At 38.7% G+C, this 19662-nt stretch overlaps 1 protein-coding gene across 1 annotated transcript in view; it reads left to right on the plus strand.

The window, feature by feature from the left end:
• Positions 1-19662, plus strand: part of NOTCH2 (notch receptor 2) — a 171671-nt gene that overhangs the window by 35895 nt on the left and 116114 nt on the right. Inside the window, exon 2 of the mRNA XM_045896837.3 lies at positions 4045-4126. Within this exon, the coding sequence (XP_045752793.1) occupies positions 4045-4126 (82 nt within the window). The remainder of the gene's footprint in view (positions 1-4044; positions 4127-19662) is intronic.

Consider the following 19662-nt stretch of genomic DNA (forward strand, 5'->3'; position numbering starts at 1 on the left):
AATATAAAGGTGCTTTCAATTTCACTGTTAAATTTAAGTGTTTTACATTAGAAAAAGAGCACATTGAATTTTGAAATGAGATCTTTTCTGGTTTCACTGTTTTGTTTTTTTGTTGTTGTTATCAAAGTTTTAATTTCTCTTTGAATGGCAAATAATTACAGTATTCATTTAGAAATACCCCTGAGCAAAGTCACGAGTCTCAAATTTTACTTTATTTTTCTTTTGTCTATTCAGGCAGTATATTACTGTCTAGATTACTCAAGACCTCCAGTGTAGTCTATAGTCCTAGGGGATTCCTTAATGTGGCCACTCATGCCTTAGTTGTTCTCAAAGTATGGTTCCTCAGACTTGTAGCATCAGCATCACCTGGGAACTTGTTAGGAATGCAAATGCCCAGGCCCCCTCTAGACCTCCTCAATTAGAAACTGTGGGGGTGGTGTCTGGCAAGCCCTCCAGTTGATTCTGGTGCACACTTTGAACACCATGGCTTAGTAAATGTTAAAGGGTCAAGGTAGCGTGATCCTACAGATTAGCCAAATGGCATTAATTATTAGCCCTGTAAGTCCACCTCCTTTTTGGTCCCTGAATTTGATTGGTTCACTAAGGCTAGGCTGTAAAGTTATTTGCTTGATGGATTGCCACATATTGACTTTGGGTTGTTTGTATTTCTCTGAACCTGTCACTGTAATGATTTGCCAGGACACTTAATAGGAACAGACTGTAATTTTTTTGCAACCATGGCTTTCTGAGTCATGGGTGGCTAGACCCTTAATGTCCTTCTGCATAGATTTCTCCAGGGACCAGGCATGCTGTTCACATACTTTTTTAAAATTTTATTTTATTATGTTAATCACCATACACTACATCATTAGTTTAGTTTTTTTTTTTTTAAAGATTTTATTTATTCATTTGAGACACAGAGACACAGAGAGAGAGAGAGAGCATGAGCAGTGGGAGAGGCAGAGGGAGAGGGAGAAGCAGACTCCCGGCCGAGCCAGGAGCCCGATGTGGGGCTCGATCCCAGGACCCTGGGATCATGACCTGAGCTGAAGGCAGACGCTTAACCATCTGAGCCACCCAGGCGCCCCACATCATTAGTTTTTGATGTAGTGTTCCATGATTCATTGCGTATAACACCTAGTGCTCCATTCTGTACGTGCCCTCTTTAATACCCAATTGCCGGGCTAACCATCCCCCCACTCCCCTCCCCTCTAGAACCCTCAGTTTGTTTTTCAGAGTCCATAGTCTCTCATGGTTCATCTCCCCCTCCGATTGCCCCCTCCCTTCATTTTTCCCTTTCTACTATCTTCCTTTTTTTTTTTTTTTTAAACATATAATGTATTATTTGTTTCAGAGGTACAGGTCTGTGATTCATCAGTCTTACACAATTCACAGCGCTCACCATGGCACATACCCTTCCCAATGTCTATCACCCAGCCACCCCATCCCTCCCACCTTAATGAGGAGGTGTCACTGTTGGATCACAGGAGACCTTCAAGAGCATTTAGTTCCCCCCAGTTTAGTTTACCAGTAGGGAAATTGAGCCCCCATGAGGTTGTGCTTTACTTGCAATAGTACAGCTAGTTAGTGGTAGAGGCAGGTTTTCAGGTTTTTGGACTCCACTGAGCCAGGATTCCTGCAGGGGGAGGACAGAGCTGCAGCTTAGCTTGCTCTGTGCCTGCAGGACATTCCTTTCCTACTGACAGGTTTTCTTCTTTATTTAAAGAAAAAAAGCAAATAGAAAAAAGTCAGGAAGTTCTCATTGAAACTAATAAAAGTGTCTAAAGAGAATGAAAAAAGCAGTTCGAGAACTTTGGTATGGAGGAAATAACCTGACATTAACTGTTTTAATTATAGTTGTTGCATTGGCCTTATCAGTGTGGGAAGAGGGAGCATTTGAGCCCTACAGGGAAGTGGGATATGGACAACAAGATGACCCTCTTCCTGAATCTGCCTGTTCAGGCTGCAGCTTAGTGACTGTGTGATCCCAGCAGCTGTCAGAGATGGGGCTGGACTCAGGAAGAGACCTGGACCTCAGACACTGCCACAGATAGTGGTGTGATGTTCCATGAGGAGGTCACCTAACTTCCTTGGCCTTCACTTTCTAGTAAATGGGTATAACAAGACCTATCCTGCCCATCTGAAAAGAAAAATGTCAGATAGTGGGAAGCAGCGTATCACTGTAGTTAGGAGTACAGACTCTCTTGCAGGTTCCAGACTCCCTAAGGTTCAAATTTGGCTCTTTAACTCACTGGTGTGGCAGTAGCCGGTCACTTAGCCTTTTTGTGGAACACATATAATGAAATTAACTGCTTCACAGCATTGTAGGGAACATTGAATTAGTTAGTCTATGTAAAGTGCATAAAATAGTATCTGGGATTTAGTAAGGACAATGTGTTAGCTGCTGTGGTTATTACTATTTTAAAAAATATTATTTTAAGAGATGAGATTTCTATAAACATGTTCTCAAATGATTCCATCACTTGGTAATGGTACTGGGCAAATAGAGGGTTCTTATGCAGTAATTTTTTTTTTTTAAGGAAAGCATTTTATTTTATTTTTTTTAAGATTTTATTTATTTATTTGAGACAGAGAGAGCATGCACACACATGAGAGAGAGCACAAGGAGCGGTGGCAGATGGAGAAGCAAGCTTGCTGTTGAGCAGGGAGCCCGATGCAGGACTCGATCCTAGGACCCTGGGATCATGGCCTGAGCAGAAGGCAGATGCTTAACCGACTGAGCCACCCAGGCACCCATCTTATGCAGTAATTGTTAATGGAGGAGTTGTTCTAGCATCCAGCTTGAGCCTGGGCCCCCTGTGAAAAGAAGCTGATTTTGATGCCCTAGAACGTCAGGCCTAGAGCCTGTGATATCGAGCAGTTTATTCATAAAGTAGTATGGCTAGAGAAAACTCAAAGGTGGAAACTTCTCAATTTTGCTTTCATGTATTTGTATACAAACTATCCTAGCCGATGGACATCTTAATCTTACAGAAAAAGTTCATTAACTGCAATTTTGGTTTTTGTTGTTTGACTAGGTTTCTTTCTGTCTTGCATTTCCAATTGTTATTAGGATTCTTGATAAAGATTTTGGTGATGAAAATTCTAACTCTAAAAGCTAAATAATCAAGTTATCCAGCAAGTGAGTGGTAGACTTTAGGAGCCTTTCTCCTCTTGTGGTTGGAATCAATGAAAATTTCTACCATTGCTGTATATTTCTGAGTAGTCTGTTTTAGGAGGGATTATGGTGCTGAGGTGCCTTTTCATTGCCTTGTAAAAGGACTGGAGTTTAAGAATTTGAGAGTTATTGTCTTATTTGCATATATAAATTAACTTTTTATTTTCTTTACTTTGACCCCCCCCCCGCCCCAGTCTGTATTCATGGTCTACTCTCCCATCTTTGTGTGAGTCCCTTAAGGCTAGAGATTATGTTGTATTCATTTCTTATGTATTCCATTTCCCCTTTTCCTCTGGATCCTAATAGTGTGCCTAGTATATGCTAGGCTCTCAATTACAGTTAGTTCAATGAATATTGTTGATGTTTCTGATTAGTTATTAAAGTGGCCTGTTCTGAAACCTCACTTGAAGGCTTAAGTAATTCATTAGTATCATGGTGATCTAGTATTTACCCAGGTCTTCCTAAATTTTCATTGATGAATCCTTACATTACTTATCTGAAGTATTTAAATTTCAAGATGCTCATGGCATGTCATGGATGTTAAGAGCTTTAATTTTCTTTGCGAGATAGGGATGCAACAGCTGGGAAGATAGAGGCACAGGGAATTAAGAGCATCATTCAAGACTGTAAAGTAGTTATTGTAGGAAGAGACTCCTAGGATGAGCTTCCATGCTTCTATGACCCCAGAAGCCAAAGGACAAATACAAAACAAAACAAACAAAAAAACCTGATGAAAGCTCTAAAGGGAAACCCAGATCAGGTTGGATATGGGAATGGATATTGACCTAGATTGGGTAATATTTCTTTGCTGTCTGAGGGTTCTGATTAGTGGCTTATTTCTAATGTACGTTTGTTTTTACTTTTAGCATTGCAGTGTCGGGATGGCTATGAGCCCTGTGTAAATGAAGGAGTATGTGTTACCTACCACAATGGCACAGGATACTGCAAGTAAGTTTTTCTCTGTTTGTTTGTTTTTTCCTTTTTATATATTTTACTTTTCCCCAGTAGAACCCTGGACAAGATTTGGTTCTACTAATTCTGTTTTCAATACTTCTGTGAAATGTTACTGGTTCTCTAACTTTTCTGATGTAGTCTTTGTGGGGGATGAAGATGGAAGGGTGTAGATGTCAGATAAATGGTTAACAAGAACTTCTTATTGGGCGCCTGGGTGGCTCAGATGGTTAAGCGTCTGCCTTCGGCTCAGGTCATGATCTCAGGGTCCTGGGATCGAGTCCCGCATCGGGCTCCCTGCTCCTTGGGAGCCTGCTTCTCCCCATGCCTTTCTCTCTTGCTCTGTGTCTCATGAATAAAAAACAAAACAAAACAAAACAAAACAAAACAAGAACTTCTTATTATCTTACCACTATCTTTTTCATTATGAAAAAGACTTTTCAGTGAGTGGCTAGTTAATGTATATTAAGTGCATTCTTAGAATCACTCCTCAACGTGTTAGTTATGATCTTGTTTTTAAGTCAAACCACAATAGATATTAACTTTAATTCTGCCTAGTGTAAGTGAATATTACAACATGAAACTATTTTTTGGTGTAAAATAGTCTAGTTCCTAAAGAGAGACTGTGGGAAAGATGCATATGCACTTGTAGGGATGGGATGAAGAACAGGCACTGTGGAGAATGTCATTATATGGGCTTACAAGAGTAAGGGTATGGAACAGGACTAGGGAGCATAGGCCAAGAGCAGTTTTTCTTTTTCTCCAACACCTAGTTTAGCTATACTTTTTGTTTATTTGAGGAGGCCTGTGAGATTATCCCATAAGTAGCTCCTCTTTGTGTCCTATGGACCATATTTTTTTCCTTCTGGCTCTGGCTCAATTGAAAATTTTTTTTAAAGATTTTATTTATTTATTTGTCAGAGAGAGCGAGAGAGCACAAGTAGGGTGAGCGGTAGGCAGAGGGAGAAACAGGCTCCCCGCTGAGTAAGGAGCCTGATGTGGGACTCGATCCCAGGACTCTGGGATCATGACCTGAGCCGAAGGCAGATGCTTAGCTGGCTGAGCCACCCAGGTGTCCCTCATTTGAAAATTTTTGACAGAAACATGTATTCATTGTATTTAGATCATGGAAAATAAGACTGATAATATAACTTTTCTTTAACACTTTCATGGGATACACTTGTCCTCTGCTTTAGTAGCAGTACTTGCTTGATAAGCATTTTAAACGAGTTTTATTTCTTTTCTGGATATTTAATTGGATAACATAATATAATATATATATTATATATATAATAATGACATTGGTTCCAGTCAAATCCATTCTGACACCAGGCTCTAAGTTCTTTTTTTTTCTTTTTTAAGGTTTATTTATTTATTTATCAGAGAGAGAGGGGGAGAGAGAGAGCGTGAGCAAGCACAAGCAGGGGGAGCAGCAAGCAGAGGGAGAAGCAGAATCCCTGCTGAGCAGGACCCTGAGATCATGACCTGAGCTGAAGGCAGACGCTTAACCAACTGAGCCACCCAGGCGTCCCAGGATCTAAGTTTTTTAATGTCATAAGTGAGGATTTTTGCAAGTCAGGGAAGATGCTCTTGAGCAGAGTGACAATATTTTAAGCTATGATGACAGTAAAGTTGTTTTTTAATTAAAGATTTTATTTATCTGAGAGAGAGAGAATGAGAGAGAAAGCACAAGCAGGGGGAGAGGGGCGGAGGGAAAGGGAGAAGCAAACGCAGGGTCGCATGGATGCGGGGGACGTGGGGGACCCGATGGACACGGGGGACGCAATGTGAGGCTCAGGACCCTGGGATCCCAGGACCCTGAGATCATGACCTGAGCTGAAGACAGCCCCTTAACCGACTGAGCCACCCAGGCGCCCCAGATGACAGTAAAGTTTAACTGTAGGTTGCTTGAATTGGAATAAAGATAATACTGGAAATGAAATGTTGTTGTAACTGGTAATGAGCTGCTCACATAGTTTTTCTAGCTGGAAAACAAAAAACAAAAACATGTGATGTAGTCTTCGCTCAGAATGGTAACACAGCTAGAGATAATAAAGGGGAGGAACTTAATACCTTGGAACTGGCTACCAGAATCTTCAGTCCCTTTTTGGCACCTGGTGTCATAGTTACTTACTTTATTCTATTATTCAGCTCTCTTGTGGTACTTAACACATTAAATTATGATCATTTGTGGATGTGTTTGTTTCTTCTACTGGATTTCGAGGTCCTTGTTAATGCCTGATACGTAGCTAGAGCTTAACAATGTGTTTCTTGAACCAGAAGGTGCCCAATAGATTTCATCATTCACATGTTTTTTTTAATCTGTGTCTTAAATAAGAAGGTACTGTCCTCGCCTCTGAGAATTTTTTTATTTGCTTCACACAGCATCTAGTATGGTAGTACTATACTGAGAGGCACTTTAGTTCTACTTGGACACAATTCAACATGGTGACTTATGTAGGGGGAATTTCAAATAGGTTCTAAGTGTTGGCCTACATATTTGTGGTTTACTGTGGGAAGAGAGACTAGTCTCTGAGCACTTACCAGGAGAGGACACTAAGGGTCACTTTTGGGAGAAAAGAGATTTGTGGGCTGTTAGTCTCCAACTCTCCAACCAAGGTGAGAGAGACACAGTTGCCCCTGGTTTCTAGAAGAAGCACTGCTAGGGAACAGGGAACTCACTTTGTGGTGAACAAAAATGGAGCTGCCCAAAATCTGTCCGTGGATGCTTGTTAATTGTTGATGGGATAGGTTGCTTATGGATATGGTTCTGGGCAAGTCCCTCAGATGTCCTCCAACCCTGTGTGAGGGAAACAAGCCCCCTGAGAAAGGAGAGTAAGGAAAAAAATGGGCGAGACTGTCTTTTTGGGAGACCAATATGAACAACAAAACTTGTAAAAAGAGGGTATTTCTCTATGTTGGTAAAAGCAATATTAGCATCTTCAGGAGTGGCTGTGTCAGTGACTTAAGTGGACACAGGAAAAGCAAGAACAATATCAGGGAGGCGAACTCAGTCATCCCTACAATGCCACAGGATGTTAAGCAAAATTTTAAGCAAAAATAACATCTACTTAGCAGACCTGTCAGTGTATTTTCACCACCTTTCCTTTTTTCCTTGGGGAAAGAAGGTAATCCAGCTTGTTCAGTAAATATTATTTTCCCAAAATGGTAAATGGATATTAGAGCACTTAGAAGTTCTATAAAAATTACATCAGACATGCAGGGCATATGATTATCTTTTTGTTCATGAGATTGCTTAGTGGATTAAGAAAAGAAAGTTAAAGCCAAATTCTTTTTACAGGGGGTGGGAGGGTGGGAATTAATGGCAAATGTTTTAGAGTAGAAGGTATCTGACTATCTGTTTAAAGAGCATAATGCTACTGATTCAGCTAAAATATAATCGTTGTTTATAGAAATTATAGAAATCCTTGATAAGATCACATTGACAGATGAGGATAAGTACTTTTAAAGGTTAGTTTTGTACACAGCTCAACTATTTTTTCTCACTGTTAGGAGCCCAAGTATTCTATCAGTCTATGATTAGATTGGGATGCCAGACAAGGAGAACCTGTGTAATCTTGCATAAAACTCAATTATTGCTCCTAAATAGTTGTTGTCAGATCTCAATAAAGCCCTCTCACTACAGAGAGATAAGACATTTTATTCTCTCCCTTGTCCTACTGGGAGGTGTAAATATATAATTAAGTTTGGCTGTCATTAATCACTTTCAAGTTGTTTGTCTCAAGCTTTCAAAGATAAACCATTCCAAATCCCAATTTGATTGAAAATCATGGGTAACTCAGGTTCACTAGAATGTTGGGGGAGGGTAAGGTTTTGGTTTGTAAAATGCACAAAATGTACGTTTTTAAGGACATATTTGTCATAGTTATTTAAAGTCCTTATTTGTCAGTTCTTAACATCGGGATTGTCTTTGGGTATGTTTGTATCAACAACTCCTTCTGTTGGCTCTGGGTACAATTTCCCTTTACTTCTCATTTGTGGTAGTTTTTGTTATTTACTGGACATTGTGAGCGATGCATTTTAGTGTTTACCTTCCTTTAAAGAATGGTGAGTTTTGTTCCAACAGGCAGTTACATCACTGGAAGATCGCCTTGATCCTATGAAGGCTTGGTTTTAGGACTTGCTTTGGCGGGTCTGTTTTGCCTTTAGTCTGACAGTGTAAGTCTTAGTCCTAGGATGTGGTTCGTAGTCCCAAGGTATGACCCCTCAAGGGGTTCAATGGGAAGTGTGAGGTGCTTGTCAAGCCTGGTGTTTCCCAAACCCCTCTAATTTAGTAGGACTTGAATTCAAACTTGGGACTCCCCAAAACTGCTCTCAGTCTTTCAGCCTTCCAGCTCTTCCTTTCTTTGGGTTCCTAAATACCTTGTTCATGCACAGCCAGGAATCATTTAAGGATTTGAGTGGAGTCATATACATATTTTAGGGCTACCTGCTCTGTGGTTCTGTCTTTTCCAGGATTTCTCCTCCTCCAAATTCTAGGTGCTTTGACAGTTCCAGATACCTTTGACTCCTCAGCTCAGTAAGATTTCCATTTTCTGCTTGCATTCTGTTCCTCATGTGCTGCATGGACTGAGGAATACCTTTAGGGAAAAAGCTATATAAATGTAGGTTTCATATGGCTTGGTTTTCTTTTTTTGAGGCTCATATCCCAGTTTCTGCCTGCTTTTGATTACTTTTACCTTTAATATATTGTCCACAGCATCTAATTATTGTAAGCAAGAGAGTGGATCTGATATAATTACTCTGCCATTATTTTTAATGGTAAAAATGGTCATTAGAAAGGACTCTTTGAAAAAATTCTACATGCCACTTCGGAGGTAACTAGCACAGTGTTTATTAAACACTGGAAAGTCACCGTGAGTTACTTAGGTACCTGTGGATGGGTGATTGCATTTGAGAATCTCTACTTTTTGTCAAAGTACCTAAGTAGAAACTACATTTTAAAGTAATCATTATCCAAGTAAATTATTTTTACTTTACATTATCGAAGTAAACAGAGTAAATCATTATAAATATAAAATGTTATAAAGTATAACTTTGTTTCACAATTTACCTAAAATTTGTCTGCTAGCTATAAGAAACATTAAACATTAACAACTAACAATTTTCCTTGCCAGGATTAGGAGTAATGTTGGTGGTCCAGGCCTCCTAAAGCCATTAAGGAAACTAGAGCCATTGCCTTCTTTGTCCTCTTGATATGTTTCTCTATAGTCAGGAGAGAATAGAGACACTTGGAATCTTCCAGAGCCTGGCTTAGAGTAGAGGATGCACTATCAATATTTGTGTTATAGTGGTGCTCTCCTAGAAAGGCATTTTCAAAAGTCAAGGCTGACCAGCATTTTCCCCTTTCACTCACCTTGTTAGTGCATTCAGTGCTGTTCAGGGCAATATCAGATCAAAGAGATGCACTGGGGAAAATGTCAACTGTTAAATCACTTTCTCTTTCTTCTCTGCTGGAAGAAACTATGAAGGAAGAAACTATGAAGGAAAAAAGAAAATATGAGGAACCTCCATATTGTTTTCCATAGTGGCTTGACCCGTTTGCATTCCCACCAATAGTGCAGAACCAGAAGTGGTTCTGCCAAGAAGATTCCTTCAAGTAGAGTGCCCTATTTAGCAGAACATCATTTATACAGGTCTTCTGGCAGAGGCTAGCAGAAGCGTGGCCACTTTTCCGAAGTTCTTTTATCTTTACCATAAAATGAAGAATACTGTCTTTTGCTCACTAAATACCTTTCGCAGAATAATCTTTCTTTTTTTTTTTAATAATGTGATACTTAAGAAGCTATTAATTCAGGAATTACTTATTGTATGCTCTTTATGTATATACTACGTATAATAGATAACTGAAGTCTGTGGTAATAGTTGCAAGTAATTGATAGCGTTATCACATTACTTCACACTCTTTGGAAAGTCATAAAATAATTATCGATTCATTAACCTGGACTTTTTAAAGAGGTTCAGAATAAGTCTTATTAGACTAATGCAAAGTGAATTGTGAAATGACTGTAATGTCAGAGCAGAAACTGTTAGTGACTGGTAGGGCTGGGACCAGGGTGAGGTGAGTGAGGCCTTCATCTCAGGTGTAAAATTTTAGAAGGTGTCAGAAAACCCAGTTACCAAGATAAATATTTTAAGAGTCTCATGTTCTACTGACTGAGCTAGCTGGGCAGTTATAGTTTAATGCAGTAGTTCAGAATATCAAAATTAATGCAAAAAAACTGTGATAAAAATATCCAAATTTTAAAAAAAGAGATCAGTATTACTGACTTTTCCTTTTGCCTTAGGCTTCAGTATGATTCCTTGTGGTACTCTTGTGTGGATTAAGGTATCTGAAAGAGCCCTGCCTGGTGACATAGAGGGGACATAGGTTTTTATGCCAGATGGACTAGAGTTTGAACCCTAATTCTTGTTAGCAATCAGACCTTTGGCAAGTTAAAGAATATTATGCTAGCCAATGTTTATTGAGCACTTATTATATGCCAGGCTCTGTGCTTAATTAACCTTTTTATGTGTGTTATTGTAGTCCTCATATAAGTTACATGTCTTAATATCTCTGTTTTACTGATGAATATATATGGAAACTCAAAGAAGTTAATTTCCCCAAGATCACATAACTTCTATTTTTTTAATTTTTTAAAGTTTTTTTTTTTTTTTTAAAGTTAACATACAGTGTTATATTAGCTTCAGGTGTACAATATAGTGATTCAACACTTCCGTATGTCACCCTGTACTCATCATGACAGGTACACTTCTTAATCCCCATCATCTATAGAATGCATCTCCCTCTCCCCTCTGGTAACCATCAGTTTGTTCTCTACAGTTAAGAGTCTCTTTCTTAAAAAAAAGTCTGTTTCTTGATTTCTCTCTCTCTTTTCCTTTGCTCATTTGTTGTTTCTTAAATTCCACATTATGAGTGAAATCATATGGTATTTGTCTTTCTCTGACAGACTTATTTCACTTAGCATTATACTCTTTAGCTTCATTCAAGTCATTGCAAGTGGCAAAATTTCCTTCTTTCTTATGACTGAATAATGTTCCATTGTATCAAATACCACATCTTTATCCATTCATCAATTGATGGGACACTTGGGCTGCTTCCATATCTTGGCTATTGTAATTAATGCTGTTATAAACATAGAGGTGCATATATCCCTTTGAATTAGTGTTTTTGTAGTCTTTGGGTAAATAACCAGGAGTGCGATTGCTGAATCATAAAGTAGTTCTATTTTTAACTTTTTGAGGAACCTCCATATTGTTTTCCATAGCGGCTTGATCCGTTTGCATTCCCACCAGTAGTGCAAGAGGATTCCCTTTTTTCCACATTCTTGCCAACACCTGTTGTTTCTTGTGTTGATTTTAGTCATTCTGACAGGTGTGAGGTGATATCTCATTGTAGTTTTGATTTGCATTTTCCTGATGGTAAGTGATGATGAGCATCTTTTCATGCATCTGTTGGCCCTCTGTATGTCTTCTTTGGAGAAATGCCTGTTCATGTCTTCTGCCCATTTTTAAATGGATTATTTGATTTTTGGGTGTTGAGTTTTATAAGTTCTTTATATATTTTGGCTACTAAGCCTTTTGGAATATGTGATTTGCAAACATCTTCTCCCATTTTGTAGGTTGCCTTTTAGCTTTGTTGATTTTATCCTTCCCTGTGCAGAAGGTTTTTATTTTGATACAGTCCCAGTAGTTTATTTTTGCTTTTGTTCCCTTGTCTCGGGAGATGTATCTAGAAAAAAGTTGCATTTGTCCAATGTTCAGTGTCAAAGAGGTTACTACCTGTGTTCTCTTCTAGGATTTTTATGGTTTCTAGTCTCACATTTAAATTTTTAGTTCATTTTAAATTTACTTTTGTGTATGGTATAAGAAAGTGGTCCAGTTCCTTTCTTTTGCATGTTGCTGTCCAGTTTTCCCAGCACCATTTGTTGAAGAGACTGTCTTTACCCCATTGGATGTTCTTTCCTGCTTTGTCAAAGATTAATTGACAAATTGTACTTAATTAACTGATTAATTAAGTGGGTTCATTTCTGGGCTTTCTGTTCTGTTCCATTGATCTATGTGTCTGTTTTTGTGCCAGTACCATACTGTTTTGATTACTACAGCTTTGTAATATAACTTGAAGTCCGAAATTGTGGTGCCTCCAGTTTTGCTCTTCTTTTTCTATTTTATTTTATTTATTTGAGAGAGAGAGAGCATGAGCAGGGGGAGGGGCAAAGGGAGAGGGAGAAGCAGATTCCCTGCTGAGCAGGGAGCCTGACATGGGCTCGATCCCAGGACCCTGAGATCATGACCTGAGCTGAAGGCAGATGCTTAACCCACTGAGCCACCCAAGCACCAGTGTGCTTTTCTTTTTCAAGATTGCTTTGGCTATACAGGGTCTTTGTAGTTCTATAAAAATTTTAGAATTGTTTGTTCTAGTTCTGTAAAAAACGCTGTTGGTATTTTGATAGGGATTGCATTAAATGTATAGCTTGCTTTGGGTAGTATAAACTTTTTAACAATATTTGTTTTTCCAATCCATAAGCATGGAATGGCTTTCCATTTCTTTGTGTCGTCTTCAATTTCTTTCATCAGTGTTTTTATAGTTTTTAGAGTATAAGTCTATACTATAGCATTTCTGAGAAGTAGCCTTTGACTTGAAAGCTCAGTGCAATTACTGCAGATGAAATATAAGAAGGCAGTGAAGGTGGGGAGAGAGGATCCTATCTATTAAAATGCTCTTTGGTGGAGAAAACTAAATTGAAAAACTTGAAACTTCTCTCTTCTTTTTCCTAATGGAAAATGAACAAGTCCAGACAGATTTTATGCAGCTGTGAAATTGAGACAGGTCAAATTCAACAGCTTCTGATAAATTTTGCTGCCAGCTCAGAAGTCACAAGTTGTTAAACATAGTGCCTTACATTTGCATAGTGAGTTATAGATATACAAATGTATGTACTGTGAGGCTTTTCTTATTTAGGGCATGAGATCTGGACACTGTAACAGTACCATTCCTAAGTGATTCTTCTTATTAACACTATGTGTTTGAAAAATCCTTTAACAAATACATTAGGTGTCCCTGAGAAAATTTTTATAAAGTAAGTCTTGATTATCAGTTTCTTATAATATAGAACAATGGGATTCCCGTACTCTTTTCAACTAATCTTTTTCTTCAGGTTGGAATCTTTATAAACTTCATGTTAGGTAAAGAAGTAGGAGAAGGTGATTCTTAGACTCTGCCTGTATCCTTTTGCCTGTCTTGGGTCATTGCCAATAAGTTAAATCAACTAATTTTGGCCTGCAAACCTGGCATGAATAGATGTGAGTTTAGCTAGACTTCTTTCAACACAGTCCCCAAGTTAACCATAATCCTCTCTAAAGTTTCTTTCTTATTGTTCCATTGTGGCATGTCAGCACCATTAATTTCATTTAGGAATTCTTTTCTCCCCTTTTTTCTTGTGACTAAGCAGGATGAGAAATATTTTTCTTCTAGGATCTTGAGTAGCTTAATTAAATACTTCATTTTAAATTTTGGCTGTCTATCTTTCATCGAGGCTAGCAAGATTGAATACAGAGGGGTGGGGATTATCAGAATGTGATAAAAATATAATTATCTAAAAATTTCCAAATACTTTTTTTTCGTTAAGCTAGCATAAATATGTGGGCATGAAGGAGGTTTTCTTTAAGTGCTCTTCTAAATGTCCCGTAGCTAGGAATTTTGTAGGTAGGAATAAAGTTTGGTGTCTCCTCCATCCCTACAGTCTTTTCTCTGTGTGTGTGTGTGTGTGTGTGTGTGTGTGTGAGTTTTTTGTTTTTGTATTTGTCTTAGTTGTGTTTTACTTTACATTTCAATGTATGGTAAATTACAATTTCTCTGGGGCTTCCTAAAGTTTTCTGTATTCTATTTACCTATTGTCAGTAATCTTTGCCAGCACTTCATGCTCTGTGTCCAAAAATGTCTCACTGATTTTTATACTGATGCCTTCAGGCTTCCCTTATTAATGCAATTACCTTCTGTTTAAAATGGTCCTCTCCTAAACAAACTATTACTTGAATCTTTATCAAAAGGCTTTTATGAAAGAAAAGTGAAAGCAAAGACTAATAAAGGCATTATTTCAGTGATAGGTGGTATTACTCATTGAACCCATCCAACTGGAACATCATATCCAATATTTTTTCTTCACATAAGTATGAGGAGAAGGTAGGTGTTAATGAAAAAATAACCTGATTAGGACCTATGTAGGGACAGTGGCATTTAGGGTACTGTATCTCTATAGATTCAGGCCACTTTCCTGTACTTGCTCTGTCTATAATCCTGTATCCTGAACACTGAAGGTCAGATAGACCGAGGCACTGTAGGATTCTTACTCTTTGTCTTAGTCAGCTCAGGCTGCTATAACAAACTACCACAGACTGGGTGGCTTAAACAGCAGACATTTATTTCTCACAGTTCTGGAGGCTGAGAAGTCTAAGATCAAGGTACTGGCAGATTCAGTTCCCTGTGAGGACCTTCTCCCTGGTGAGATGGCCACCTTCTCACTATGTATATATTTTTAAAAATTTTTATTGTTATGTTAATCACCATACATCATTAGTTTTTGATGTAGTGTTCCATGATTCATTGTTTGTGTATAACACCCAGTGCTCCATGCAGAACATGCCCTCTTTGATACCCATCACCAGGCTAACCCATCCTCCCACCCCTCTCCCCTCTAGAACCCTCAGTTTGTTTTTCAGAGTCCATCGTCTCTCATGGTTTGTCTCCCCCTCCGATTTCCCCCCCTTCATTCTTCCCCTCCTATCTTCTTCTTCTTCTTTTTTTTTTTTTTTTTTTTGTATATTTTCACTAGTAGGGAGAGAAAGCTCTGGTCCCTTCATCTCGTTATATGGGCACTAATCCTATCATGAGGAACCTACCTCAGGATTTTATCTACCTAATTACTTCCCAAAGGCCCCACCTCCAAATATCATCATATTGGGGATTAGAGTTTCACTATATGAATTTTGGGGGGATGCAAACATTCAGTCCATAGCACTCTTCAAAGAAAAGTTTAATTTTCATCGAACTAGTATTTATTGAGTTGGCTACACTGACTGAGCACTGTGCTAGGTATTGTGAATAGACAAAAAGGCCCAAGAGGCTTGTGCTCTCTGACTTAACTTATTTATGAGTATAAAATACCTTGGGAGTGTCTGCTAATGAATGTCATGTTTCTCTCACATAAAACATGGTGGCAGTCCTCTGACATCTTGCCATCTCGTTAGGGAGATGAGGCATACATATATGTATAAAATACAATAGTCTGTAACTACCCAGTGTGTCAGCACAGATGATAAAAACTATGGAGATTCAGACAAGGGAGGAACTACTACAGGACAGAAGATTAAAATCAGAGGATTTTTAGTGGATCACTTAGATTATAAATCTGAGAATATTGACGGAGATCGGTAGTAGAAGGATGGAAGTACAGAGACTGAGGGGACCAGAGGGGCTGTTGTTTCCAGAATAATCATTACCAATGTCTTTATCATTTTGTTCTTTTTTTTTTTAAGGTTTTATTTATTTATTTGAGAGAGAGATGGATAGTGACAGAGTGAGAGAGAGAGCACAAGTGGGGAGGAGAGGGAGAAGCAGACTCCCTGCCAAGCAAGGAGCCTGACGTGGGGCTCGATCCCAGGACTCTGGGATCATGACCTGAGCTGAAGGCAGACGCTTAATGACTGACCCACCCAGGCACCCCTTCATCATTTTGTTTTTAGTGACAAAGTTTTAAAACTTTTCTACATCTTGTTTCTCTCTTCTGTCTCTACTTTAGTATGTGTGAAGTTTTACTAAACCAGTATGTGGATTCATCTGGTTTCATAGTGATAGATAACTGATTTAAAAAATCATTCCTTTAATACGTGTTGGCTTGAATTCTTGAAGATAAAATGTCTAGAGTGAGGATTGGAGGGGAAGACCAGGGGACAGGAAGGGGGGAAGCTGGGAGCATCATCTTTCCTACTCCTAGAACTTTTTGGTTTTGACTTGATTTTTATGCTGCTTTCAGAAGCAGCCAGGTAAGCTTGTGGACACCACTTACAAAGGAATTCAGAATCCAAACATCTCTGAGGCAAGAAAAAGAATGGGTTAAGATAGGAGAATGATGGAAAAACAGACACGAAGAATAGGATCAGTTGTCATATATGGTATGGTTCATTCTCCTAGCTGAGAATTCAGATATCCCATCCTCTTCTGTCCAGCATATCATTGGCCTGATCTAGTTCATTGCAGGGATCCAGAGTAAGCAAGCATCTGTTAGCCAAATCTTTGGTTAGCCCAAATTAGCTCATGTCCTTTACTGCTTGTTTCCTCTGATTATATAGTACATACCCAAACCCTCAATTATCCAGAATACACTAGGGCTGCCTATTCTGCGTGGAAAACATTTGACAATGGTTATGATTCTCTTGGCTAGACCATGGTAGGGCCTTAGCCATTTAACTGCCTGTCCCTTTAAGATTTTGAAATGCCCATTCTCGTGTAAGCCAGACACAACTCCCTGATGAATTATTTTACTGGGCCCCTTCTGAAACTTCAGTCATCCTGAAAAATACCTCAGGAGCCTCTTTGACTTTAATTTTCTGTCTTAATCCTATTTGTATATAATATTTGTGGTATCTGATTCTCTGCCTCATATTGCTACAACTCGTGGTCTTGCATTTCTGGGTCACTTTTAAAAAACAGAGAGAACTTGATTACTAATGAAAAGTTGACTCATTTCCTTCCAGGCAAAGGCTGACACTGAGTATCAGGAGTTCATAATTAGTCTCCACAGAAGCAGTCTCTTTAATTATAGGACATCAGTTATTCTTTCTTAAATTTTATAAGAATTAATGAGAACATCAAGAGTGGAAAAAATGATTAAGGTAGGTATTTATGCTGTGTTGAGAGGACATATAAAAGTGGTATCTGGAAAAAGGTCCTACATGAATTTAAGTGGTTTATTCCCTGCAAGTTTAAATTTGGAGCAGACCTTCCCAGACCTTTGTTTTATACATGCATCAGTCATTTTTAGCCTTGTGAGATTTATCAGCAGGTCAGATTCCATAAAGAGACTTGTGGCATCTACCACCACTCTGGTCTGAAGAACACAGGCTCTCATGTTTTGGCCACTTGTTTTAGAGAAGATGGGAAGGCCTTTCTTTCCCTTTTAGGTTCAGGATTCTTACTTATTCTCCATATCTTGTTTAAATATATTGTTCTTTGCCTCTTTATGCTTCCTGTGAGGGGTTAGCTGAAAGTGTGAGTTGTGCAGCAGTTCATTTACTCCAGTGAGCACTGAACTGTGCACTTAGAATGGTGATTGGTAGGCAGTGTGGAGGATGTAAGAGACAAATTTTGTGCCAGGAGCCCCGTCTTGGAGTGGGTCAATAGTCAAGACACACACAAGCACTGACTCCAAGCATTAACATTAGCAGGCATTGTTATCCTTGGGCAGTACTGCTGAGGGAATTCAAAGCCAAAATTGTAGAGTTATCATACTTAGGAGGTTAAAAGGACTTTGACAAGCACTTTGCTTACTCACTGTTTTACATGTGAGGAGCCCAGGGCTTAATATGGCCAAGTGACCTCCCCTGGATTACATAACTGACTAGAATGTGGACTGGGACTAAAAATTGTTCCTTAGACCGCTGCAGGCGATCTAAAGATTCAGCACTACTTCCTTTCATTCTTGGTACCAACCCTCAAGGAATTAATGTGGGTGAACATGTATATGTGTATGTGTGTAGATGTATCTTTATCTCTAAATAGAACTATATATGAATCTATCTAACTATATATAGAGAGATAAAAATAGAATTAAAAAAAAACTTAGTGCTTTTGTGAGGCAATTTTAAAGACCAAGAATTTTAACTCTAGCTACACATTTTATTTTTAACATTCCATGAAACAAAACTGTAGAAATTCTTTTGAGTTCCTCATAAGGGAGGTCTATGCTATATTAATATCCAAGGGGCCATGGAACATACAAAATGGAATCATACAATTGTAGAGCTAAAGGGAATATTAGAGTTTTTTGGCCTAGCATGTTTTATTTTTATTTTTATTTTTTAAGATTTTATTTATTTATTAGAGAGAGAGACACAGCGAGAGAGGGAACACAAGCAGGGGGAGTGGGAGAGGGAGAAGCAGGCTTCCCGCTGAGCAGGGAGCCTGATGAGGGGCTCCATCCGAGGACCCTGGGATCATGACCTGAGCCGAAGGCAGACACTCAATGACTGAGCCACCCAGGCGCCCCTGGCCTAGCATGCCTTAATACATGAGGAGGCTGAAGCTTAGAGAAGTAAAGTGGGCTGGTACAAGGTTAGTATCTAGTGGCAGAGCCAGAGCTGGTGTAGAGGTCTGTGGGAAGCCACTCTATCAAAAAGATCTGGGAACATGCTAAAGTCTTACGGTAAGAGATTTGTAAAACAATATACTAGTTACATTTTTATTCTTATTCAGATAAAAAAAAAACTCATGACTTTATATGTATATATGTAATACATATATTAAAAATATATATTTGTTCATGTATGCCCTAAATATATCTCACCTGCCACTAGGCAAGGGTTTTTAAAGCAGAATGATACAGGAGAATGTAGCCACATCAGGTATGGCTTTGCTTTGACTCAGTTTCGTAAGTAAAGTGCCTCCCCAGAGTTAGTGTGAAAACATGGTTGGGCTGTGATTTATATTATGGTGTTAACCATAATGCTGTTTTTTTGTTTAGATTTGGGAGATTTTATTTAGAACTTCAACTTGGTTCCTAAGTACAGGTCCAGCCTGGGCCATTTCAGGTTTCATAGTGTCTGTTTTGCTTATTACTCCATCTTTTTGGGGTAATGCATTTATCTTCACTTTGAGTAAACTTGAGCGTACACTTTCAGGATGCTTGTTTGATACTCAGTTTCTCTGGTTTGGAAGGCTACAAATCATTGTAATATCTAAGATTTTTTTTGATCCCCTGGGCCATGGTCCTCTTAAGGTAAGTAGTGGTTTTTGCCATGAGTCACCATATTAGGGTTATACACCATAATTTTTTTCTGTGATGTCCATTATTTTTATTATCTTTGGTTCTAATTATGCAGAGATGTAGCAGTTGACAATGATGATCTTTTGACCGTTCAGTTGCCTTTCTGAAATTAAACATACTTCATTACAAGTACTTCTAAAGTGGCCTGACTTCTAGTAAACAAAAAGTTACCTAAATTTCAAGCGTGTGTTTTGAAAGTGTTTTCGCCTACATATACTTTAATTCTGTCATGGCCTTAGAGCAGGGATCAGTAAACTTTTTCTTAAAGTTCCAGATAATAAATGTTTTAGGCTTTGCTGGCCAAGAGGCAAATTGAGGATATTATATAGGTACCAGTATACCCCTTTAAAATGTAACCATTTAAAAAATGTAAAAGCCAGCTCCTGGGGTGGAGATCCAAAAGCAGCTGGTCTTCACCCAGGGCAATATTTGCCAACCTTTACCTTAGAGCCTAATAGCCACTTGACACAT

The sequence above is a fragment of the Mirounga angustirostris genome, unplaced genomic scaffold (genome assembly GCF_029215605.1).
Source record: "Mirounga angustirostris isolate CCGP_5_RB_7025 unplaced genomic scaffold, mMirAng1.0.hap1 SCAF_4, whole genome shotgun sequence".
Taxonomy (NCBI): domain Eukaryota; kingdom Metazoa; phylum Chordata; class Mammalia; order Carnivora; family Phocidae; genus Mirounga; species Mirounga angustirostris.